The sequence below is a fragment of the Helianthus annuus genome, chromosome 10 (genome assembly GCF_002127325.2).
Source record: "Helianthus annuus cultivar XRQ/B chromosome 10, HanXRQr2.0-SUNRISE, whole genome shotgun sequence".
In the NCBI taxonomy this organism is placed as follows: Eukaryota; Viridiplantae; Streptophyta; class Magnoliopsida; order Asterales; family Asteraceae; genus Helianthus; species Helianthus annuus.
The window spans coordinates 41,693,681-41,719,866 of record NC_035442.2 but is presented as its reverse complement, the minus strand read 5'-3'; the positions used below and the strand labels follow the sequence as shown (position 1 = coordinate 41,719,866).

The 26,186-nt window shown below is 36.6% G+C and overlaps 1 protein-coding gene across 2 annotated transcripts; it reads right to left on the bottom strand.

The window, feature by feature from the left end:
• Positions 1 to 14,498: 14,498 nt before the first annotated feature.
• On the bottom strand, positions 14,499 to 23,485 carry LOC110881436 (protein NODULATION SIGNALING PATHWAY 2). 2 transcript variants are annotated; one of them, XM_035978976.1, is made up of 2 exons: positions 23,230 to 23,485; positions 14,499 to 16,531 (listed from the first exon to the last, which is right to left on the bottom strand). In XM_035978976.1, exon 2 carries the CDS (start codon positions 15,973 to 15,975, stop codon positions 14,575 to 14,577), a length of 1,401 nt encoding a protein of 466 aa, XP_035834869.1. In that variant the 5' UTR covers positions 15,976 to 16,531; positions 23,230 to 23,485; the 3' UTR covers positions 14,499 to 14,574. The 2 variants fall into 2 exon arrangements, with proteins under 2 accessions (XP_035834869.1, XP_021985388.2); XM_022129696.2 differs by having other exon boundaries at positions 14,499 to 15,814.
• Between the last annotated feature and the right edge of the window lie 2,701 nt (positions 23,486 to 26,186).

The window sequence follows — 26,186 nt, the reverse complement described above, 5'->3', positions numbered from 1 at the left end:
GCCTTACCTGAACTCCCTAACCCGCGGATGTCCAATGACATCACATTCATTGTCCACCGACTTGAAAACCTTCTTCTCTTAAAACCTCTTGAACGTTTGGTACAAAAGCATCCAAATCTGACGCCCCAAGAACACTACCCATTGCTACTGTTTTATCAACTTAAACCATTAAAGGTTCTCTTCCTACAACATCATTCACGTTATGGTCCTGATCACATGCTACACTCTCCAGTTCTACTTCGAGGTTCACCACATCCTCTTCCGATCGCTTATTCAAATCCGGAGTACAAAAATCACCATCAGAGTCCCTCTCGACCGATGAGGTGTGAACTGGAGTATAATCCACTATACCAATTAACTTATCAAGACCAAAAATGTCGTTTCCGTCCCTTTGTCGTTTCTTAGGTCTCTCCTGAGAGTCACTCGCATCCCCCCTATTCTTAAACAAAGACCTCCGTCTAAACTTCTTACGTGCAACCGAAGTACCAACCATAGCCGAAGACTCGGTCCTCCCAGCAACAAAGAAATCAACACCGTTATTGGACTTATAAACATTCTCGGACCCTTCATCACCCCTAATCTCACCCAACTCTACATCATCTCCATTAGCATTCTCAAAGTTTAGCTCAACATTTTGCTCCTCCTCAGAACCTCGATCCATCTCCTCACACACATAATGAAACTGCTCGACACAATCTGGAACCCATTCTCCCATGTCTTCATCAAGGTTGGAGAACTCGCTAGACGCTAGCGGTTCGGTGAGGTAGGGACTAGCGACTACTCGGGATTACTCGGGATTAATCGGATCGGACTTTTTATGTATAATTTTAAGTTTTTATTACATATATACATATATTTTTATATGTAATTTTTTTAAGTGGACAAGTTTTGACCGGAATCTGGGAGGTTTTGGCCGGAATATGTGTTTTTTTCCGATTGTTTCTGATTTTTTCCGATTTTTTTTTGTTTTTTCCCGATTTTTTCCGATTTTTCCCGACCGACTAGTCGCGATTAGGGCCGACTAGGGCCGATTAGGGCCGACTAGGCCGACTAGCGATTTTTTTACTGATTAGCTGAAAATTACTCAGTTGATGGGCGACTAGCGACTAGTCGACAATTAATCGCCGGCTAGTCGCGATTTTTGCAACCATGGTCTTCATCGATCCAAACATTAAAGACCTCACCTCTCCATGGAATATCCACTCTATCAACAATTCTACAACGAGACTTGCATAACACTCCAATGTACGCGTACGAAAAATTACAATCTTCAATAGACATACGAGTCGGCTTCACAACCTCACCATAACGACTCCCCGCCATATCAAACACTTGGTCTAATGCCAATGGAACCGGAATTCCATGAACTTCAACCAAGCTATCCTCTCTTCCACCATCTTCTGCTTCCCATCCCATCTATCAAGTGTCACAAAAACATCCGCCCACGACTCTTTCTCCAGGCAAAACTTTTCACGATCCTCCACACTATTGAATATCAACAAAATCGTAAAACCAGACACATACTTAATCCCTACGTTCGCCCACCCTCTAAGCTTTAAACATGTCTTCAAATCAGTCAAAGACTTGAAGTCCACCACTTTTCCGGTCACAGCAAAATCATACCATTGAACAAAACCTTCAACATTTTCATCGATCTGGATCACATCAATCTTATTCCTGTTTAAAAGACTATCGAGAAACGTTCTCCCACCACCCCCATCGACATTCACCATCCCCCCACCATTGAAATCCCTCCCCTGATGTGATCCCCCAACATTATGGTTTGCATGGGAAACAAATTCCTTCTCCTTACCTTTCCTTACGTTATCATCTTTTGGAATTGCTATCTTATCACCATCCACAAATCGAGCAAGAGCCACAAACAATTTATAAGAACCCAAGCACAGATCAGCCAGCTCCCATACCATTCTTTTCGCATCTGCAACATCATTGAAAGACATAATCCCGAACCGCTTCCCCAACCTATCAAACTTCCTAGCGATATAGGAACCCTCATACATGCCAAAGCCTCGGAAAAATTCCTTTAGATCCGAAGAAGAACACTTCGGTGGTAAATTCGAAACAAAAAACTTTTCTATTACCTTCGTATTACCAATCTCCTTCTGAACTCCACGTCTTCCTTTACGTATTGGAACATCCTGCCACTCTTCTGGATCTTGCCACCGTTCGTCGCCCACCATTGTCGGAGTATTAGGGTTATTTTTTGAAAGATTTAACAATCATTAAAATAAATATACACATGTATGGTAAATAAGGTAAATTCTGTAATTGATTTACATTACAAAAGAAATATTATTTGACAATTAGTTGCTAGTAAAAAGTTGTATATGGAGAGGCAAGGGAGGGGAGGTAGAGAGACGCTGCGGTGGAGGGCAAATGAAACGCCGTTGGAGATCTGACCAGAGAACAGAGGACAATCAGAGGAGGATGAAGAATGGGAGACGGTGAGAAGAAAGAAGGGCAAGGAGAAAGAAGATGAAGAACCTAGCACCACTATTTTCTTAGCTAACCTGCCGGAAGGGGTGTCCGATAAAGAAATCTTGATGGAATGCAGAATATGTTGATACCTAACGGACTTTTACTTCCCTAGAAAGAGAGATTTAAAGGGTAAAAGGTTTGCGTTCGCTAGGTTTAAAAAGATTTGGGACATAAACAAACTGGTCCAGGCTCTAAACAATATCTGGTTCGGGGATTAGAGGGTCAAGGCAAATGTATCAAAGTTCGAGAGAGAAGAGGATAAGGAGGACTGGGGTAAGAATAAGTCATATGGAGGGCAGTGGCGGAAGATGGCGGAGCATCGTGAGAGACCCAATTTGGTAAAGGAGTGGGGGGAAGACATGAGGAAACTGGAGGTTCGTATTATGAACAGGCGGAAATGATAGAATCCAGACCTCAAAAAGGGTGGACTAAAGATAAAACAGGTTGGTCTTATTCAGAGATTGTAGCAGGAGAGAAGAAAATAAATAGGAGGGATCCGGTTGTCTTACCAAAAACAACGGCGGTGGAGACGACGGATTGGAACAAGAGGACCGTGAGTTTGGAAGCTAAGTCGATGAAGAATTTATGCAGAGCAAAAAAGATACTTAGCAAACTATTTTCACATACGATGGAGATTTGGTATTTTGGGGGATAAAGAATACTAGTGACATTTGGTTGAAGACTTTCTAACAAATTGCAGTGAAGAGTGGGGAGAATACTTTAGGGATGGTAAGGCGTGGAAGGAGAATATGAACCAGTATGACAGAATTACATGGGTCAGTGTTTGTGGTGTTCCGGTTAGCCTACGGAACAAAATTACTATAAACACTATTGCAGGAAGAATTGGTAGGGTGATAGAAGTGGAAGATGTAAGCAGAGAAGATGGTAATCTATCTTTTGCCCATATTGGCATCATTGTCAATACCGGTCAATTGATAAACACGGAGTTGGAAGTTAAATACAAGGAAACAATTTTCAAATGCCGGATATCAGAGGTTCTGGGTGGCTGGTCACCGAAATTCGCTAATGATGATTCTGTTTTAGTGAATTTACCAGTGGAGAAACTGTCAGACGATGGAAATGAAATAATGATGGACAAACACAATGAACCTTCCAGAACCGGTGATAATATTGAGACAAACAACGTAAACGAAGGTGACCGAGATGGAGAAATATTCTGGTAAACGAAGACGGTGAACCGGAGAATACAGAAGGGCTGGGAATTGAAACGTCAGGTGGGGAAGGGGAGATAATCAATGCAAACATTAATTTTGGCGGTAATTGGAGAGAGATATTCGCAGATTGTATGCGAAACAATAAGACACTAGAAAATCTTAGTCCGGGGAATAACGCAAACATCGATAATAATGACAGTACATGTGGGGCCAATAGGGCAATTATTTTCCAAGCTACAAATACAGAATCTGATGGGCCTGGTCGAATTGAGCCAACAGAAAATAATGGGGGTTCAGTATTGAATCAGAGGCCCAACCAGAAAGAGTCCGGGGATGATAATAGGGATAGTGGGATGGAAGATGACCCATTTAATCTGGATTAAATAATCTAGGCCACCAGTAATAGGAGACCTACTGGTAAGAGAAAGAAAAGGGTGTCAGCGTGCACGTTTACCAGGAACTATTCTGCTACACACAAGAGAATTCGAACAAACAACGGAGCGATGGCCACAGAGCAGACGTTACTTGATGAACTGATAGATCCAATTGATCGTACTTTTGATTTGAACGAAGAACCATCTATAGACCTGCTGGAGGAAACAAATGCAATGGTGGAGATGGGGAAAATAATAGGTATGAGGGTTTCTAAATTTCGATCAGAACTTACTAGTGTTGTACAAGAGGAATTAGAGTTGAACATAGCACCACAAATTGCCTGATAATAAATATTAGAGGTATTGATGGAACAGAGAAACCAGTTTGGATCAGTAGATTAGTCAAAGAACACAAAATTCTTTCCTATGTCTGCAAGAAACACAAGTATCAGATCTGGATCGAGTGACTGTCGGCAGGTACTGGGGAAAGGTTGATATGGAATGGGCGTCAGTGGATGCTAGGGGTAGATCGGGGGGACTAGTTTCGGCCAGGGATCCAGGGATTTTTTCCAAGCAGAGCGTAACAAAAAAAATGACTCCTTCCTACCAGTTTCAGGTCGGTTTGCTGAAACTGATATAATCATTAATATAGTAAACGTGAATGCCTCACGCGATGTGATGCGAAGACGGGATTTATGGGAGGACCTAAAAAGAACTAAAGAACAAAAAGAAGGCCTCTGGATTATGGTCGGTGACTTTAATGAAGTAAGAGAAGAAGAGGATAGGATGATCTCAAGATTTGATAGTCAAGGTGCGATGATCGTCAATGTGTTTATTACAGAATCAGGAATGTTAGAATACCAAATGGGTGGATATAAGTACACGTATATGCCAGATGATGGATCGAGTTTAAGTAAAATAGATCAGGTGCTTGTTTGCAACGCGTTTATGAATAAGTGGCCTTTGGCAAAATATTTATCGGATCACAGTCCTCTCATTCTGACATGTTCCTCAATAGACTTTGGACTGATACCATTCAGGTTCTATAACAGCTGGCTCGAAATGGCAGGGATTGATGAAGTGGTTAGAAGAGTCTTGGAAGTGCATGTGGCTAGGGAAAATACCATGAAAACCTGGCGGGTATTCTAAATAATCTCAAAGTGGATATAAAAGAGTGGAGGAGGGAGACAAAGCTAAATGAAGAGAAGGAAATAAATGAGGCGAAAAAAGTGGCGGAAGATATTGAAAAGGTAGCTGAAACCAGAAGACTTACGATGGCTGAAAGGGATAAAAGAATACAAGGCAAATGGAAAGTAAAAAAGTACGAGAAAAGGAGATTGTTAGACTTGAAACAGAAAGCAAAAATGAAGTGGGCTGAGTTAGGAGATGAAAATTCTAAGTTTTTTCATAGAATAATAAACTGCAGGAAAGCGAAAAATCGAATAAACGCTTTGTGGATCAATGGAAACATGGAAACGGAACCAAAGGTTATTAAGAAGGTTGTATTAGAGAGCTTCATGTTGCGATTTACTAAACCATACAATCAAAGACCTTCATTAGATGGAAGAGGTTTCAAGCAACTCACAAACGATCAGGCGAACATGTTAATTGAAGAATTCTCTAGAGAGGAGATAAAAGAAGCTATATCGGCTTGTGGAAGTGATATGGCTCCTGGGCCAGATGGATTCTCTTTCAAGTTCATAAAAAGATTTTGGGCCCAATTAGAAAATCATTTCGTGGGGGTTTTAAAGGATTTTCACAGGAAGGCTTACATCGAGAGGGGTTGCAACGCTTCGTTTATAGCTTTAATTCCGAAGGTTAGAGATCCAAAGTCGGTTAGTGAATATCGACCAATATCCTTGATTGGAGTCTTATATAAAGTGATAGCAAAAATTCTAGCGATAAGAATAAAAAAAGTCATTCCATCCTTCGTGGCTCCGGTACAAACGGCTTTCGTGGAGGGTAGATCCATTTTCGATGGCCCTATCATTACGAGCGAAATAATCTCATGGGCGAAGAAGAGTAAACAAAAAATGTTTGTGTTTAAGGTAGATTTTGAGAAAGCTTACGACTCAATCAATTGGAAGTTTCTCTTGTCTAACCTAAAAGCAATGAATTTCTCAATAGTATGGAGGAGATGGGTTGGTGCATGTTTAAAGTCAAGTTGGGCCTCGGGTTTGGTGAATGGGTCTCCCACATCAGAGTTCAAGCTACAAAGAGGATTAAGACAAGGTGATCCCCTATCACCCTTTCTATTTATTCTTGCTATGGAAGCACTAGACGTAATTATGACTAGGGCTGGTAAAAGAGGGGTTTTAAAGGTATAAAACTTCCAAATGAAGTTTATATGGAGTGGGAGTAGAAGAGGAAGAAATTGAAAGAATGGCTAGAAAGTTAAAGTGTAGGAAGGGAAATATGTCGTTTGGTTTTCTTGGATTGACTATAGGTGCAAACATGAAATGAGTAAAATTTTGGAAACCTGTGGTGGACAAGTTCAACACAAAATTATCGGCTTGGAAGGCTAAATGTCTATCGTTCGCCGGAAGAATGATCTTAGCAAAAGTGGTATTGGGAGCTTTACCAAACTACTACTTCTCGATGTACTTAGCCCCAAAGAAAGTCATACAATCTTTAGACGCAATTCGTAGAGACTTTGTATGAGGAAGGAAAGATGGAAAGAACAAGATTCGTTGGATCGCATGGAATAAAATGGTAAGACCGAAAAAATATGGAGGATTCGGTATTGGCGACTTGAGAAGTGCAAACCTTGCTTTCATTGTAAAGTGGGGATGGAAGTATAAGATGAACTCGGAGTCACTATGGGTGAAAGTTATAAAGGCAATACATGAAAATAAAAGATGTACCAAATACATACCAGTTAATAATAAATTTGCAGGTACATGGAAAGATATAGTTGTTGCATGCCAAGAACTTGACAATATGGGAATAAACTTGAAAGAAAGATTGGCAGCAAAGGTGGGAAATGGAACAAAGGTGAAGTTTTGGATGGATAATTAGGTTGGCGGGCTGCCGTTCATGGATCGCTACCCTGAACAATTTAGGATTGGGAAAGCTAAGCAGGCTAACGTGGCGGAATGTGCTATAAGATTAGATAATGAAATCCAGTGGAATATCGGCTGGACTCGGCCTCCAAACAATGACGTCGAGTGGGCTCAATGGACCGGAATGCTAAATGTTCTAAGTAAAGTCAGATTCAACACAGGGACAGATCGATGGGGATGGAAGACAGATATATGGGAAGAATTCTCAGTAGCGACCGTAACGAACCAGATTATAAAACAATCGGAAAGTGAACATGAGGTACAATGGTCTCATTGGAATACATGGGTTCCGACAAAGATTAACTACTTCACATGGAGGGCGGCTATAGGAAGAATTCTGGTAAAACACGAACCGATGAAAAGAGGTATCCAGATAAACAACGACATGTGCCCGAGGTGTGGTTCATATGACGAGTCGGTTGTGCATTTAATCAGCAATTGTACTATGTCGAAATCAGTGTGGTGGAACATCCTTGCTTGGCTAAAACCGCCTACTTCTGCAGACTTTAGCTCGTGTGAAAAGATTATGGCGTATATAGAAGGTCTAGCAGATCACAAGACTGGAAGAAAATTGCGAACATGGTTTTTCAAGCTACAATATGGCATTTATGGAAGGCAAGAAATGAAAAGGAGTTCAAAGGCATTACGCGATCTGGAAATAATATTGAAGAGGAAATAAAGTCAGATTCGTTCTTATGGCTAAAGAGCAGATCGAAGTTTAAATATTTAGTTTGGGAGAGATGGGTGGATTTTAACATAAAAGACATAGTAAAATAATCTGATGTAATTGGGGATGTACTGGTTTTCGTTTTCTTTCGTGTATTGTAATCTTTCGGGTTTTACAGCATATGTTGGCCCTATTCTATAATCATAGAATCTTACCGTTCAGAAAAAAAGTTAGTTGCTACGATGTATTTGAGTTAGTGGTTTTCTAAAGGTTTGTTTATATAGTTGAAAATATTTTTGATTGAAGTTTACACAAAGAAAAAATTACACCGTTAGTCCTTGTGGTTTCTACCAAATTTCAATGTCGGGTACTAATAGTTTTTTGTTGCAAAATCAGGTATTAACGTTCTAATGTGTCACAATATTGAGTATTAAGGCTAAACCTTGTCACAATATTGAGTAATAAGGTCAAACCTTGTGAACTTTTTTAATAAGTCTTACCAAAATGACTAAAATGCCCTTTAATAATTAAAGTGTTTAGTCATTTTGTAAAACTTAGAAATCTGTTAGATCTTCAATTCGAGTATATATATGTTTCTCTTAACCCGATGTGACCTCATTCCCATTTAATTTCACAGCCAATTTCGTCTCTACAACTGAACGGAGCCGCATTGGCATATCTGAACTTCCGTGATGCAATTCTTGTTCATAACATCACAAACTGGTACGAATATTACATGCTATTTGTTCATTTTATCACACTGAAGCAAAGCCCCATATTCATTTCAACTAACAAAACTGTTATATTCTTAGAATGGAAATTTGTTTTAGTTATTTTTATAAATCTTAACTTAGTTTATTAAGTTAAAAAGTTTATTTTACTAGCATATTATTTATAAACCTTATAAATAATAAACTTCAAATCCATTTAATTTTATAAAAAAAATATAAATAAAACTGAAAACATTACTTTAAGTTATTTTAGTCAAATATAATTAATTAAAAAAGACCCTCTAGTTATTAAAGGGCATTTTAGTCATTTTAGTAAGGCTTAACAAAAAAGTTAACAAGGTTTAGCCTTAGTACTTAACATTGTGGCAAAGTTTGGCCATAGTACTCAACAGTATGATAAATTAGAACGTTAATACCTGATTTTGCAACAAAAAATTATTAGTACCCGACATTGAAATTTGGCAGAAACCACAAAGACCGATAGTGTAATTTTTTCTTACACAAAATAGAGTTTAACAAGCAATGATGAGTATTATTATAAATTTACTTTCATATACGTTTATTGATATTATTATGATATATTGTGTTATTTACTATTCTAACTATACTATGTTTTAGAATATAATGTAACTAGGTGAAAACTCCGCGTATAACACGGATTGAATAAATGCAATTTTATATATTAAATAATAAAAAGTTATATTTTTATGAACCCTGTATATTGTACGGGTTAAAAAATGTAAATTTATATATCAAATAATAAAAAAAATATATCTTTAAAAACCATGTATATTACACAGATTAAATAAATGTAATTTTGTATACTAAATACTAAAAACATCGTATCTTTAAAAAACTCGTGTATAATCGGGTTGAATAAATCTACCAAATAATAAAAAATAACATCCTTAAAAACCCCGTATATTACACGTGTTGAATAGATCTAAAAAAGAGTTATATCTTTAAAAACCATGTGTATTACACAGATTAAATAAATGTAATTTTGTATATTAAATACTGAAAACGTCGTATCTTTAAAAAAACTCGTGTATAGTTGTGTTGAAAAATCTACCAAATAATAAAAAAAATTATATCCTAAATAAATGTAATTTTGTATATTAAATACTAAAAACGTCTTATCTTTAAAAAAACTCGTATATAGTCGGGTTGAAAAATCTACCAAATAAAAAAAAATTATATCCTTAAAACCTCACGTTTTACACGAGTTGAATAAATATAATTTTGTATACCAAATAATAAAAAAGTTATATTTTTAATAAATTAGGATAACATTTAATATTAATTTATTATTTATATATTTAATAGAAGATAAATAGATAAGAGAATTATTTGTTTTAAAAATATATTAAATTAACAATTTAGATTTGAGGTTAATATTTTATTAAAGTATGATAAGATTTAATATTAATTTATTATTTATTTAGTTAATATAAGATAAATATAGATTTAAGAATACCTTCAATGAATGACGAATGACATGTGTCAAAAAGTTGTTTTCTTTTATTATAGTAGTTAGATTTTATGTATGTACAAATAAACATGTATTTTTATATTAACTCTTATATCTTTATAAATTCAGCTTTTATAACTTCATCAAATTAAGTTTTACATATAAAAGCAATTATAATTAGCTGTTTGAAACGAGTGTTCAGTGCACTATATCAACTATCTATACTACTATAATAAGCATATCCAAGGGATAGGAATGGTAATTAAATGCACAATGTACGAGATTTAAAGCACAAGAAAACACAAACAATTTACCCTTCACCCGGATCATTATAAACCGTCCATTTTTTTTCACTTTTTCACATGGATCATGATCTGGACGGCTGATATTCAGTTACACTGATCAAACCTTTCAATTCCCTCATCTCTCACAACTCACACATCTCACAAAACATCATCAGACCTTCTCTCTCTGCGACTCAAGAATATCATGTCGATTCTCTCACCAGATGCCGTTTCATGACCAGATCTGTGAGGATTTCACCAGATCGATGAAGATCTGCAACCCTCGGAGGACGGAAGAGAGTGATGGTGGTGATGATCCGGTTACAGGCTTCTACGGTGTGACATTTGTGGTCCTTAACAACAACCATACATTGTTGACGGTTCCATGGTTAAAATGAGGAGAAAGACAATGCCAGAAAACCCTAGCCGCCGCCTCCTGCGGTGGCAGCTAGGGTTCAGGCGAAGTCTCCGATGAAGCTCCGGTAAGTTCTCCTCTAATTACATGTTCCATTGGTTTTAGTTTGGTTTGTGTAGTGAAGACTGTGACCATTACCAGCTGTAATTTTATTTTGTCTGCTGCTAATGTGGGTTTTTTCACTCGGCCAAACCATTCAAAGTGACCAATAACATTTTGGTTTGGGTTACTTTTTGTATCTTATTTTTATTATTATACAGGAATGATGATATTGAAAACTGAACAAATGTTTTGTGAAGCTGGAGAGAAGTGGCCTGATATTATCCTAGAGGAAGATGGTTCCAAGGTTAGAAAAAAGAACCAAATTATCCATTGTTTTTTCATTATTATTACAGCACTAAATTAATGCAATGAACTAATGACCCCATGTCAATTAATGGGATATAATGTTTTATAAGCTTGTTTTGGGTTTAGTGGTGCATCAGGTGACGATTGATGGTTGGGCTTTCAAGGTGGTGTGATTGGTGGTGTTGAAGTTGTGGATTCGAGTTTTTTACTGATTTAGAAGGTACAAATGCACACTTGAGGACTTGGTTTAATTTTTTTTTTTGAAAGGTATGGATCAGTGGAAACTCCCCAGGCTGGTGAAACCCAAGTCGCGAGTTCGAATCCTCCGGCGCTCGAAAGCTACCTCCCGGTCGGACCGGACTCGCCCCCGTGCGGGAAACCCACTAGGCCTGGGATCGAACCCGGGACCTATGGGTGAAAACCCTCACACCTCAACCGCTGAGACACGGCATCATTGGCTGGAATTGTGAGGACTTGGTTTAATTATAAATTGATTTTTATTATTGTTGTTGATATACAACAACCCAAGTAACAAGCCCATTAATTGATCGAATTGGATTAAGATAATTAACTATACTAACACAATAATTATCTATAAATTTAGGAAAAGGGATATTTTTTCTTTAGAGTAAAAGCTTTGGTCAACTGAGCCAATTCAGTCAACCAAGCCAAATTTGGTTAACTTAGCCAATTCAGCCAAATTTGGTCAACTGAGCTAAATTTGGTCAACTAATGTCAATTTACGAGACCGATTTGTGAGGGTTGCAAAGGAGAAGTATTCATGTGCAGTCTTCATGGCGTGTCTTTTGTGTGGATCATTATGAACTAGCAGAGCACATTTAACATGATTGTTGGACTTTCATTAGATCTGATTAGATCTGATGTTTATATGTTCAGATTTCCGCAACTGGTTATGGACGTTGGCAGGTGTTTGGTTAAGGTTGGGTTGGGGCGGGATGGCTAGACAATGTGGCTGGATGTTTGGTTAGGGTTGGGGTGGTGGTTCTGGGAGGTGGGAGGTGGGAGATGGTGGTGGTGGTGGTAGATGAAGTTTGAGAGAGAGAGAGACAGAGTTCTGATAGAGAGAGAAAGACTTTTAATTTAGAAAAAAATGTTATTAGTTATTTAAATTTTCTTTTGTTTTATTTATTTAAAAGATTTATAAGTAAATGGCTACAAAGACTAAACTACCCCTTTTGATTAGATTTAACAAAAAAAAACTAACAGGGTTAGAGTCAAAGGACAAAACGTGCAACAAAATTCTCTATAAAGGGCAAAACCTGTCAACATTCGTTAAAAAGGACACCGCCTGAAAAAAGGGTATATAGATAAAGGACAAAAGTTGTAATTTTTCCTTTAATTTAGTTATACGAAAATAAAGAGAACTGCGACTTTGAAGTCTTAGTCGCCGGAATAATGATAAACAAACCAACCTACCGATCAGATATTAACATGTCTAAATAATATTATAACAACATCGTAGAATTCCATAATCATACACGTATTCTATCATTTCTGTATTGTGATCATCGCTTAAGGTATATCAACAGCAACAACTATATTCAATAAATCTCATCAATAGCTTAAGGTACGAATAGTCTAAACCCGTTTTCTTTAGAGCACCCACAATAAGAAATATCTAAAGGATGTTTTTGGGGTATCACATGACACTTGCCTAAAACTCTCTCTCTCTCTTGTCCTCTCACAAACAAAACGTTTAAAAAAACTTATCTTTTCTCTCTCCTCTCCTACATCACACTCACATTACTTCCTTTCATCTACTTTTCTCATTTTTCTTCACATACATCATCACACTCTCTCTCCTTCACCTCACACCTCTCTCCACATCACTTTCTCTCTTCTTAAAAACAACTAAAAATACCTCTATTGTGGATGCTCTTAGATACATGCTTTTGGTCTTCGGGCATCTGGTTCCTAATTTTATACTCTGCATCAACTATCTGCTATGAAATATTGGAAAAATGGTTTGTTTCGAAAGCTCACAAGTTAATAATTATAAAATTATGTTATATGAAATCTGGTACGTACCCAAGTCTGTCACCACCTGGGGAGCTGATCCCATGTACATCGTTGTGGCATAAAACGGTGTAGTACTAACCGTGACGGTACTTTGAGATCATGGTGTCTCAATCTGTTAGCTTTATGAGTATTCTGGTACTTATGTATAATCCGAAGGCGTATGGATCGATTTTAGGAAAAAAGTAAATATAATTTGTGTGGGAATAAGTAAGTGTGATTTGCCCACACCCTATTCTGTCTTGATGCTTTGGGATCGCTACCCTTCATCAATCTGTAATTAATTGAAGTTTGTGGACTTTGGGTACACTGTCTGTCTGAAAACAATTTACCAATTTGAAATATTCTAATTCGAATTTTTATAATATAACAATTCATGTTGTTTCTTATGAACAGTATTAGAATTGGACAAATTTAAGATACTATTTATGATAATGTCACAATAAGTAATGAGCTTTTAAATATATTAATTTAAGTTTTAAATTACAACTCCTTGATACCTTAAATAATTTAGTATTTAACCTTATAAATAATAAATTTACTTTATGAATAATAAATCTAAAGTTTTAATATTATATTTATTTGGATTTTTTTTTCTAATTTGATTTTTGTTGAAAATGGATATCATGTCGCTTTCGTACAATATCGAACCAAACCGACAATGAATAGTAGTTTATTTTTTTATCGTAAACTATATGAGTGTTGATAATAATATTAAAAAAATGCATTTTTCTAACCGTAAACTAAACGAGTATCGATATGTGAAGAACTGAACGGATTTCAACCGAACATCTGTACCAATATTGGTAATATCCAAACCGGTATCTTTTTAATGGTTTTCGATTGGTATAAAACACGTGTCGATATCCTTTTGGGCGCATCACGACATTAGTTTTTTAGTTTTCTCTTTCAGCTACTATAACAAGTTTCGGTACCGAACCGATACCAACTGAGTTCCCGTCGCGTAGCGCGGGGGAAAACCACTAGTTTATGAACGTTTATGAAATATTGAAGCCTTTTAAATAAATTTAAATAAGCCTTTTTTATACCCTCTATCTGCTCACTAGGAAAAACTTTCAAATTTTGCTCAGACGAAAGTTTTTGTGTTTTCCTTCTTTACGTCAGGTTATCTAGACAATCTGGGACGGGATACAGAAAAGTGTTCAAGCGTATGGAAAAGACTGTTGTAGAAATAAATTTACTGGATTAGATATCATATTTTCATTAAGTTGTAAAGCCTCGTATTAATTTACACATTAATGGAATTATGTTTTTGATCTGACCCTGTAAACGTGACACGTCTACCCATTCCAGGTTAAGGTGTTACACTAAACTTGTATTAGTATTTAGGTGACCTTGGTGAAACATGTTGAAACATAGACATCCTATGCATAAATTAACAGATTTTAGTACAATAACATAACATATTAAAAGATAGTTGGAAATCAAGAGATTTGTACTTATAAATCTACACTTATACTGATTTACAATGCTATCTAAGCATGAATATTCTACCTCCATGCAGAAACTCTCACCAATGGAGTTTCTTTCCATTTTAACACAAATTCATTCCTAGACTCTCCAATTTCGATTCCATACGGAGTTTCTCCTTCATTCACCAGTTCCCGTTGTTCATTCAAGTTTTCTTTACTCAGTTGTACTCCTTTTAACCCAATATCCTTCTGGAAACCCGACTTTCCTCTTCCTTCCTCCCATTTTTGGAACCAAGATTTTGAATTTACAAAAGGCCAAACAAAAAGGGTCTCTATAGCCATCCTTCCTTCATTGAGATAACTAGGAAAACCCCATTCCATTGACTCGTATAATGCTTTATAATGTGCCAAGTTCTTGTTAAAAAATGAAGGGAAATCGGTATCGTTTGTTCTTTCACCTTCTCCATCTCCAAAGGTTATGATCCCTTCATTTTTCGCCAAAGCCCATTTTGCTATATTTAGGAAGTCCATAACTTGAGTTGTTTTTCTTGTCCTTCCCATATGTGGAAGGCTAACCATACTATTAAAGACTATAAATTCACTCACTAGTTTACTTTCATCCATTGTTTTCACCATTTGTGACATAGCCATCTCTTGTACCTTCAAATTTAGGCCAAAACTTCTTGCAAAGTTACAAAGTTGCCACCTTGTTTGTTCAAATTTTGAATCTTGATCTTGATCAAGTTTGATGCTTGTGATGATCAAAGTTTTGTTTATTCTTGCTATGGCTTCTATGACCGGAGGCCATTGACTTCCTTCACACAAGTCAAAGTCGACTATGTGAATGGAAGTAGCATGGGTTGGAATAGATTCAAGGATGGTTGAATTGGCGGTAAAATGAGCAAACCGCCCGTATGGAAAGATCTCATAGAACGCTCTAAATGCCGTCTTAAAGTTTCTTAAAGATTCTTGAACAATGTAATCTTTTTCTTGATTTTCATCACACTGGAATAAGTTAAGTGCTAAACGTTCAAGTACAGGACCAACTGGGCTAGCTAGTTGGCACACGTGTTTCTGAATCACTTTGGCTAGTTCTGGATGACCCGAACATACGGCCTCTGCGTGAGCCGTGAGTAGGTTTTCGATTCCTGTTTGGGAATCAATTTCCATGAGATCATCCACCATGCATGGTGGTGTTACATATGGGATATATGCACATGCATCACTTGAAGTCTTGGATATGCTTGGGCTCCATTCATAACTATCACTTGAAATCTCTTCCATTTTTTGAACATCATCACCATCATCACATAACCATCTGCATACATCATCCAAACCATCCATGGCATTTGCAGAATAAAATTCATGGTCTTCTTCACTTGTGAAAAAGTCAATATTTTGACCATCTTGATCTAAAGGTGAGTCAAAATAAGAGTGAACTGGCCAAGAAGGCTGAAACATAGGTTCTAATTGCATCATGCTAGTATTTTTTTTATGATGATATAAAGCTATATTTAGAAAGATGTATAAAAATAGAGAGATAGAGAGTGCCTGTGTATATGGATTTATGATGATTGTAGGGTGTTTCTTTATACTCTCTTTTGGTTGGAAATTTCAACACAAAAGTTGAAGTTGGGGTTAAAAAATATAGAATTTGAAACTTGCTAACTTCTTAAAGAGGCCATTTTTGCTTATCATTTCTTATATTATATTGTTAAATTATCAATCTAAGAATCTTGTTCTTATATCACTTTCAAAGGTGACTTTCTTTTCTTTTTACCTCTTTTAAATTATTCATTTTGCTTGGCATCACCTTGAAGGTTGAATGTTATTGTGGTTAAGTTGCCTCTATTATGTGGGTCCCACAAATAAAGATTCATATGAACAATTTGGTTTCCTACAAACTCTTTACATGCTTATTCGAAATACTAAATAGTAACCAAGTTAGTAGGGTAAATGCAGTATTTGTTTCCTGTTTTGGATTGTTGTGTTTGTATTCATATTGTTTGCCGCCTTGGAATTTCAGAAGCTTGGCCTAAAAGTTACAAACACAAAAGGTTGTCATGCTTTCAAGCTATGAACCAATTATTTTAGAATGATTATGGTCTTGGTGGCATCGAATTACAAAAGGTAAACATATAAGAAAGTTCAGACCCTTTTCTTTGATGCTACGCAATGCACATAATTTGATTTAATATTGTAATGCATGCTTGCTAATTAAATATTAAAAATGATATAAACAAGAGATGATGATAAAATTGGTTTGAGCTCATGTGATCTTTCCCTTTCTTTGGAGCAAATATTTTCTACTGATTCAGTTTAACTAATCATTTCACAAGGTTCAGCTTGGGAGATCCACTTGTAAACACTAGGGGCTATATGTTAGTTCGGTTATAGATTAAAACCAAACCTATAACCGTTGTTTTGGTTTTTAGATTTTCATAATTAATCGGTTCGGTTATAACGATTCGGTTATTGGGAAAGACAATTTGCTTACTTTGGTTAACCATAAGTTAATAGAATCAATAAGTTTTAGGTCAAATGTTTACAAGTGATGTGCAAGTTAAATATTATCTATAAAAACTTATGAAAAAAACTTTTTCAACATATAATATATTGTCTGTAAAAAAATACAAAGGTTGAGGGTTGGAAAGATTGGATCAAAAGAAGGGTATAGAATCAGATTAGCTTTATTATTGTCAATAAGAGAATGATATATGATATAGACCAATGATAAGTCTTCTTAACCAATGAGGTTTTGTGTATATACATCTTACAAGTAATGGTTCACTTGTAAAGTTTAACCAATAAGGGTTTGAGAGCATGTGAGTTGTGTTATTGTAACCAGTTCATGTTCATTTTCTACCTCAAAGGAATCTTGTTTTAGTCAATTAGTGGATTGACTCTTAAAGAAGTTATTTTTGGTCTTCCTCTTTGATATTATATTCTTAAATGGATCTTGTTTTTTCATTCTTATTCAAGGATGAGCATATTATCTGTTTTTTAATTAATCATTTGGTTGGGTAACTTACAGATTAAATGATCTTTGAATAATTGTTAATTTGACCTATTAGAATTAAAGATTACACTTGTTAATCATATGGACAATTTGATTTCCTGCAAACTCTTTTGTGGTGTATCCTTATCTAAAGATTACACTTGTTAATCATATGGACAATTTGATTTCCTGCAAACTCTTTTGTGGTATATCCTTATCTGTTTGTTATGAAAAAAAAAATATGGATGTGATTGGTGTGTTTTATTCATCAACTTATCCCAATCTGTTTTTAGATATGGTTGTATATTATCATTATCATTCTTCTAATATTTCTACTTTATATAAAATATTTCATATATATCTTGATTTATTTATTGAAATATTTTATTCAAATGATTTGCATTCTTGTCTATAGTTGTGCAGTGCAAGGGGATCATGCAAAGGGTACAAATTGTAAGTGACATTCTTAAGGTTTCTCCATATGCTTAAGAATCTTGATAACATAAGTACATATGATTATGATTATGATTATGATTATGATTATGATCATATTTATTATTATATAGCTACAGTTTTGATGATTTGCTTTCAGGCTTGTGATTATACATTATTAATATTAATGAATAACTGAATACAGATCACCATGATGATGAACCCCATGATAGTGTGGAAGGCAAATTTTTACAATTGTTCTTATCACTTTTATATCAAATTGGTAAAATATAAAACCTAGCTAAAATGAAAACGGGCCAAATGGTCGCGGGTGTCTAAGGCTATAGGGTGTGGTTATGACCCTCATAACCACCATGACCCTCCACATAGGCACCACATCATCTATCTTTAATCCATTATTTAAAACCACTACCCTAAGGGTGTGGTCATGACCCAAACCACTATCCCCTTTATTTTTGTTAATTTGTTTTTGTCTTAAAATTATCAAATGGGAGGGTCGTGGTAATCGTGGTTTAATCCATGGAAACCACCATCAATCAAGGAGGGGGATGGTATACAATTTAACTAATGATCCTATGTGGAAATAATGTTCCAATCCATGACCCCCACACCCCATAGCCTAATTGGTCATTCCAACTGTTTTCAAATATAAAACGTCCTAATTCACTTTATTCAAATTTAGATTATTATTTTGACGCTATAGTTTTTATAATATTATTTCATGAAATAATTATTATTAATTGCCAAAAAGAATGGGTAGAAAGGTGTTGACTGGTAAATGCACTATTTGCTACTTGTAAATGTAAATGATACTTCCCAGTGTCATGGTGATCTTGTTTGGGATACCTGTATTTTGGATACATGTTGTTTGGCATCTTATAATCGACCAATTATTATGGATAATTATCGTCTTGTCTTGGTGGCTCCGAATGATTAAACCACATCCATCGTTAACTAGAAGTAGTTCAATGAATACAAACATATAAGAAATTTCAGACCCTAAACCGGATCATATATATGAAATATATGATTTATAACTAGTGGTTTTGTGTTTTCGTTGATAATAGCTTCGAACGAGTTATGATGTGTTTAAAATTAAGTTTGAATGTTTGATATTCAAGGTAAAGTGTTTAAAATGATATTGAAATGAAAAGTTGTCTTATAGGGCTGTAAACGAACACGAACGAACACGAACAAGGTCTTGTTCGTGTTCGTTCGTTAAGGAAATAAATGTGTTCATGAACGGTTCACGAACACTTACCGAACGAGATTTTATATTCGTGTTCGTTCATTAAGGAAATGAGCGTGTTCGCGAACGGTTCACGAACACAAATAAATTCGGCGAACGCGACAAAGGATAAAGATAGATGGCCAGAGAGTAGCACTCGAACTTGAATCCCTTATTGTGGAATGGAGGTCGATTGTATTCGCTGATGTAAATAATGAGAAATGAAAGGGAAATGATGCATAAACAAGGTGAAAGTGGGTTTCATAGTTTAATTGTCAGGGTAATAAAATAAATAAAAGTTTAATAATATAAAAAGTACAAATAAAATATAAGAAAGTACAAAGATCTTCAATTAAAACACAAACATACGAACATAAACGAACGCAAATCAACGAATGTTCACAAACACCTTACCGAACGTTCACGAACACAATCGAAAGAACGAGACCTCTATTCATGTTCGTTCATTTAACTAATCGAACGAAATTTTTTGTTCATGTTCGTTCGTTTTTTAAACGAACGAACATAAACGAACTTCCCGTCAAACGGTTCACGAACTGTTCGCTGAACGTTTGGTTCGTTTACAGCCCTACTCATATAGGTGGGTGACCAAACTAAACCTATGAACATGAAAAGAATCCGGCCTTGAAAAAGTGTTGTTAAGTAGCTTGATTACATATTAAGAATGTATTAGTTACAATTAAAAACGGTTATGGTATGTTATAATTTTTGCTATAAGATTTTCCCAACACTAGAGAAAAAAAAATAGAGAGATTCATACAACATTTGGTGATGGGAATGCAAATTAAAGTTACCAACATTGAGAATGTGTTTTCCAAGCTCTTTTAAGAACGTTTGAATCATATCGTTGCAAGGCTCTTGTTCGAGCCAGCAAAAACAAACGATACTAGTCTCAGCCTGGGCCATGGCGTTGTGGTCTAGTGGTATCGACGATTGCCTCTACAAATGTGACGTGGGTTTAAATCTCTGCAAGTGCATGTGGATTAGATGGTATTTATAAGTTGTAAAATGTTGTTAAAAATGTGTCTTAGCCTGAGCCTTGGGGTGGGGTATGTTTGTTGTACTTGGGCCCATTAAAAAATACAAGGTCCAATGGTCCATTAAAATGGGAAACTGTATTGGAGAGTTTTAAAAAGATTAAATTTGAAAACACAATGATGGTAACAGAAGGTGATGTAAATTATGTAATAAGTTACACGTTTAATTACAAGGTTAAGTTTCTAAAACAAAAAAAAAAGGTTAGACTTGTTCACTTCCCATATTGGTCAAACATTGTTAAATACCTTAAGGTATGTACGTCAAGAAACTTGTTTTACATCCCACGTTACAAAAGTTAGCATTTTACGAAGTGTTTTCATCACGAGCCAGCTAGTACAAATTTATTTACGACTATCCGAGAATACCTTCTTTCAGTGGCGGACCCAGGAATTTTTCCATGGTGGTGCGGAACATTTTTAAAAATTTTAGGCCCCTAGGTATATAAGTAAAAAAATCGGTTCGTATCGGGTCGGGTCGGGTCATGTAAAACAAACGAACATCAAATTAAATTTGTATAATCATCAAAAACATGTCAAACCTTGTTACAAACATAATTAAAACGTCGACGCCCTATGGGTTTTCATTTTTTGAAATCTATCCAAAATATCATCTAAAACTAATTTTTAAGCAATTCTTTCTCTATATAACATAAGTTCATCGCTCCATCACATAATATTTCAATTTTAATTTTAATTTTAATTTTCAACTATTCAAGCCCTAGAAATCATAAATATATAAACAACATAATCACCCTAAAAATCATCTAAACAACCATAAACAACGTCAAAACACACAAAATTTCAAATCTATTTAACAACTTTATTACCCTTTTTTCTCCTATAACATCAACCAAAATCATCAAAATAATAAAGAAACTTACCCGTGTTCGGATTCCGGTTAGATTTGGTGTCAAACGACGGTGGTATGGTGGCTGATTACGGTGGTCGCCGGCTGCTGGACTGTTGTCGCCGGGCGATGTTGCTCGTTGGCAGTGCAGAGACGCAAGAGAGAGAGAGAGAGAGAGAGAGAGAGAGAGAGAGAGAGAGAGAGAGAGAGAGAGAGAGAGAGAGAGAGAGAGAGAGAGAGAGAGAGAGAGCGGGAGAGAAAATTGATTATACAAAGCAGTGTCTTACACTTAAGACTCTTGCACTTGCACTAAACCGTTGACATTTATATAACCAACACAATTTTTGCAAGATTGATTTTCTAAATCTTGTTTTTTAACTTCAGGATTATTACACATAAATAGGTGTTTTGAACTTACTTTTGATCTAACTTGAGTGAATTATCATAAACTCTTAAGGTCAAGCTTTGACCATTTTGCCAACATGTGCCATAATAACCAATTTAATTCTTTGGTCATGTACTTCTTTACATATTCCACATTTGACGAAACCTAAAATAATTAGCAATGAGCTTGGTACTTTATCATTTCAACAATTATATTGGTGCATCATCAATGCATGCCTCAATTAAAAACTTGTGTATTTAGTTACGTTACTGGTGAAAAGTGACAATATGCAATTGGGATAAGAACTAATTCTGTAAACAACTGTTTTGTTGAGTTGATTTTATTCAACACATATTCATTTAGGTTCACTTATCATACATAGTGCTATAAGACCGTGGGGTATGGTGGGACTTGGGTTGGGGGCATGAGTTAACACGTGGAGTTCGAGCCCCTCCATCGATGAGTGATGTGTCCGTGGGGTATGGCGGGGCTTGGGTTGGGGCGTGGCTTGACAGTTTATTAAAAAAAATTACAAAAAGTTAAAAAAATACACACAACATTAAAAAAAAAGCCTAAAATTTTATTAAATTCTTAAAAATTACATAATTCCTAAAAATTACAAAAAAAACCTAAAAACGATTACAAAATAAAAAAAAAAAAAACCTAGAGTGTTAGGTAAATTTCAAAAAGCGCGAGCTTGTCGAACGGCCTTCGCTCCTTGTCCCAAAACTCAATGTTCGCCGCCGCCACCCGGTCCTCGTGGCTTAACTCACCGCTCGGAACGACTTCGTAGTAGGCTTTGAAACGATCAAGCTTCGGCCGTAGCTCGCGCCATTTATGTTGGCACGCGTTTAAGTTGTGTCGGTCGTGTCCGACGTTATGTCGGTAGCTTGCAAAGGCTTCCGACCAATATCGCGTTTGACCGGGTTGTCGCCCCTTCATTGCGTCAACGACGCTCGTGACGAGAGCTAGCTCTTCTTCGTGTGTCCAATAGGCCATCGATCAAGTGGGTTGGGGTAGCGGGTTCGATCAAGTGGGTTTTGGTTGGGGTAGCGGTGGACAGCCAACAAGAATGTTTGGGTTGGGGTAGCCGGTGGGGTTGGGGTTATATTTATAGTGGATGTTGACTGTTGGGTTGGGTGACCGCTTGGCTTGGCCAAACGGTTACAATTTAAATTTTAAATTACCCCGCTATGACATGACCAACAAAGCGAATAGGAGCCCGCCACATAGGATCGCTAGCCCGCCCCACGCCCGGCTTCAAACTTCCGTCCTTTGGGCCACGCCCCAACCCAAACCCACCCGGATGGTGACTTGGGCGTTTTCAGCCAACCCACGCCCCAACTCAAGCACCATACCCCACATTCTAACATCCAATTCCATTTTCACCAAAGACAAAATATGCCATTGGTTGGTTGTTTATAAGCAATTTGCACTTTATGCTAACTTAATATAAATAGGTCTTCCTCCTAATTGGTTGAATCAACTAGTGGATTAGGTTAAGTCAAATAATTTGTTGAAGTGAGTTGTTAATTAATTTGTTTTCTATTAGATTTTCATCGAAACAAAAGGGCAATAATAATATTTATATAGATTAAATTTACGAATTAGTAATTAGTATTAATAATTATTATTATTTAATCTACATTATTTAACTTGGCCGCATTTTTTAGTTTAATTTTTTTAACTTAAATTTAAGTGAATGAGTTATAATCTAACTACTATAATAAAAGAACTTCTAAACAGAGGTGAAGAAGAAGATACCTGCAAATCGCGACTAGGGTTTCAGAAACCCAGTAGCCGCCGCCGCCGCTGTTCATCTTCTCGTTGCTAGCACCTTCGCCGCCGCCGCCGCTTCCAAATTAGAGACCATCCTTGTTGGAAATAGTATCTAGGGTTTCAAAATCGAAGGTCTAGGGTTTCGATTTTGCTTGGGGTCGCTGGATTTCATAAGGAAAAGAAGTTCTTTTTTTGCTCTGTGCGTAGGAAGAAGAGGAAGAACAGACGTTCTATTTTTTTTTTTTTTTTTTGTCTTTCTTTAAGGGAATCAAGTTTCCCCTATTTGCTAGAAGAGCCCCTCAACTTTGACAATGATCTCATCACCTATTATTATTTGTTCAATCGCCATTTTAAAGCTTGAAACAGATAAGTATTTGTTTCCGTTTGTTGCTTCCGCTAGTATAATTATCCTTTAGCAGTACGAACTCGTTTAGTTTGTAGCAGTTGATAATTATTTGTTAAAAATGGCAGAAGATAGTAAAATCAAGATTGACAAGTTTGATGGTAGTGATTATGGATTTTGGAGAATGCAAATAGAAGATTTGTTGTATCAAAAGGGTTTGCATTTGCCTATGTTGGGAACACAACCGGATGACATGTATGATGAAGAATGGAAGTTGTTGGATAGACAAGCTTTGGGTATGGTTAGGCTTTCTTTGGCAAAGAGTGTTGCGTATAACATTGTCAATGAAACAACTACGTATGGTGTATTGAAAGCTTTGTCCAACATGTATGAAAAACCATCGGCTTCAAACAAAGTATTCCTCATCCGACAATTAGTCAACACCAAGAGGAAGGAAGGCATGTCGGTTACCTCTCACATAAATGAGTTCAACTCGATTATCTCTCGTTTAGCCTCAGTTGAAATAAAGTTTGATGATGAAGTACAAGCGCTCCTCCTTTTATCATCATTGCCCGAAAGTTGGTCAGGCACAGTCACAGCTATTAGTAGTGCATCCGGCGCTACCAAACTCACCTTTGAGGGTATTTGTGACTTAATTATAAATGAAGATATCAGATGGAGAAGCAATAATGAAACTTCCAGTTCAAGTTCTTTATTGCACACAGAAAGTAGAGGAAGAAGAAACGATAGAGGAACTAATCGAGGTAGGTCAAAGTCCAGAAAAAGGGGGCAGTCAAAGAACAGAAAAGACATTGAATGTTGGAACTGCAAAGAAAAGGGTTACTTTAGAAGCCAATGTACAGAACCAGCTGCAAAGAAAGAAGTAAACAGTGTAGTTTCTGAAGAATCAGGAGATGCTCTCATATGTTGTGTTTAGAATTCAGTGGAATCCTGGATTATGGATTCTGGTGCTTCTTTCCATGCTATCTCATGCCCAGATATGGTCAAGAATCTACGAACAGGTAACTTTGGTAAAGTTCGTTTAGCCGATGATCAAATGCTTGATATTACGGGTATTGGAGATGTAGACTTGAAGACCTCATTGGGAACTATATGGACATTGAAAGATGTCAGGGTTATTCCTAATTTGAGGAGAAAGTTGATTTCAGTTGGAAAATTGGACGATGAAGGGTTTAGTGTTCACTTTGGGGGTGGACAATGGAAAGTGATCAAAGGCAACTTAGTGATTGCCAAAGGAAAGAAGCAAGGCACTCTATACATGGCAGAGATTCATGCCGAAGGTGTTCATGCCATGACCACCAGTCCGAGTCCATCTACTTTATGGCACAGTCGACTCGGACACATGAGCGAGAAGGGATTAAAGATGTTGGCTCAGAAAGGGAAGTTTCCAGATTTGAAGAAAGTGGAAACTGAATTCTGTGAATCTTGTGTCTTTGGTAAACAAAAGAGAGACACTTTTTTGAAGACCGAGAGGACACCGAAAGCTCAAAAGCTGGAGCTTGTGTTACTCGGATGTATATGGACCAACATCAGTTTCATCTCTAGGAGGCTCGAGATACTATGTTACTTTCATCGATGATTCAACACGCAAGGTATGGGTCTATTTTCTTAAACATAAATCTGATGTATTTGATGCTTTTAAGATATGGAAATCTGTTGTTGAAAATGAAACTAATTTGAAGGTAAAGTGCTTAAAGTCGGACAATGGTGGTGAATACATAAGCAAGCAGTTTATTGACTATTGTGCCAAGAAAGGGATAAAGATGATCAAGACGGTTCCAGCAACTCCTCAGCAGAATGGTGTAGCTGAGAGAATGAACAGAACACTGAATGAGAGGGCAAGAAGCATGAGGTTAAATGCAGGGATGCCTAAAACATTTTGGGCAGATGCAGTTAATACTGCAGCCTACTTGATTAACCGTTCACCATCCGTTCCCTTGGGTTTCAAATTGCCAGAAGAAATGTGGCAAGGAAAGGAGGTAAGTCTCGAACACTTAAGAGTCTTTAGTTGTAGTGCTTACGATTTGTTAGAAGATGGTGACAGGGATAAGTTAGACTCAAAGTCCAAGAAGTGCACATTGATTGGTTATGGGTCAGAAAAGATGGGTTACAGGCTTTGGGATAATGAAAGCAGAAAAGTAATCAGAAGCAAAAATGTCATCTTCAATGAAAACGAATTGTACAAAGACAGAAACACCAAAGGACCAGAAGTTCAAAAAGAATATGTTGAATTCGAAAGTGGTGAGACAAGAAAAGAAGCTTCAGTCGACATTCCAGAAAATGGGGATGAGTCAAGCGACAGTGGGAGCTTAGGGGATGATTCTAGTAATGATTCGGAGGAAGAAGAAGCTACTCCTTCAACTCCAAACTCCCCAGTAACACCTCAAGTTCAACCAAGAAGGTCGTCTAGAGCCAAATAGGTACTCACCATCAGTCAACTACATACTTTTGACAGAAAATGGTGAACCCCAGTGTTACTCTGAAGCTATGGGGTTGAAAGATTCATTGCAGTGGGAGCTTGCAATGAAAGATGAAATGAAGTCGCTTGAGAAGAACAAGACCTGGCACTTGACAAAGC

Excerpts from the sequence above, each read along its gene's own strand:
- LOC110881436 (XM_035978976.1), bottom strand. The coding sequence starts at position 15,975 with ATGATGCAATTAGAACCTATGTTTCAGCCTTCTTGGCCAGTTCACTCT.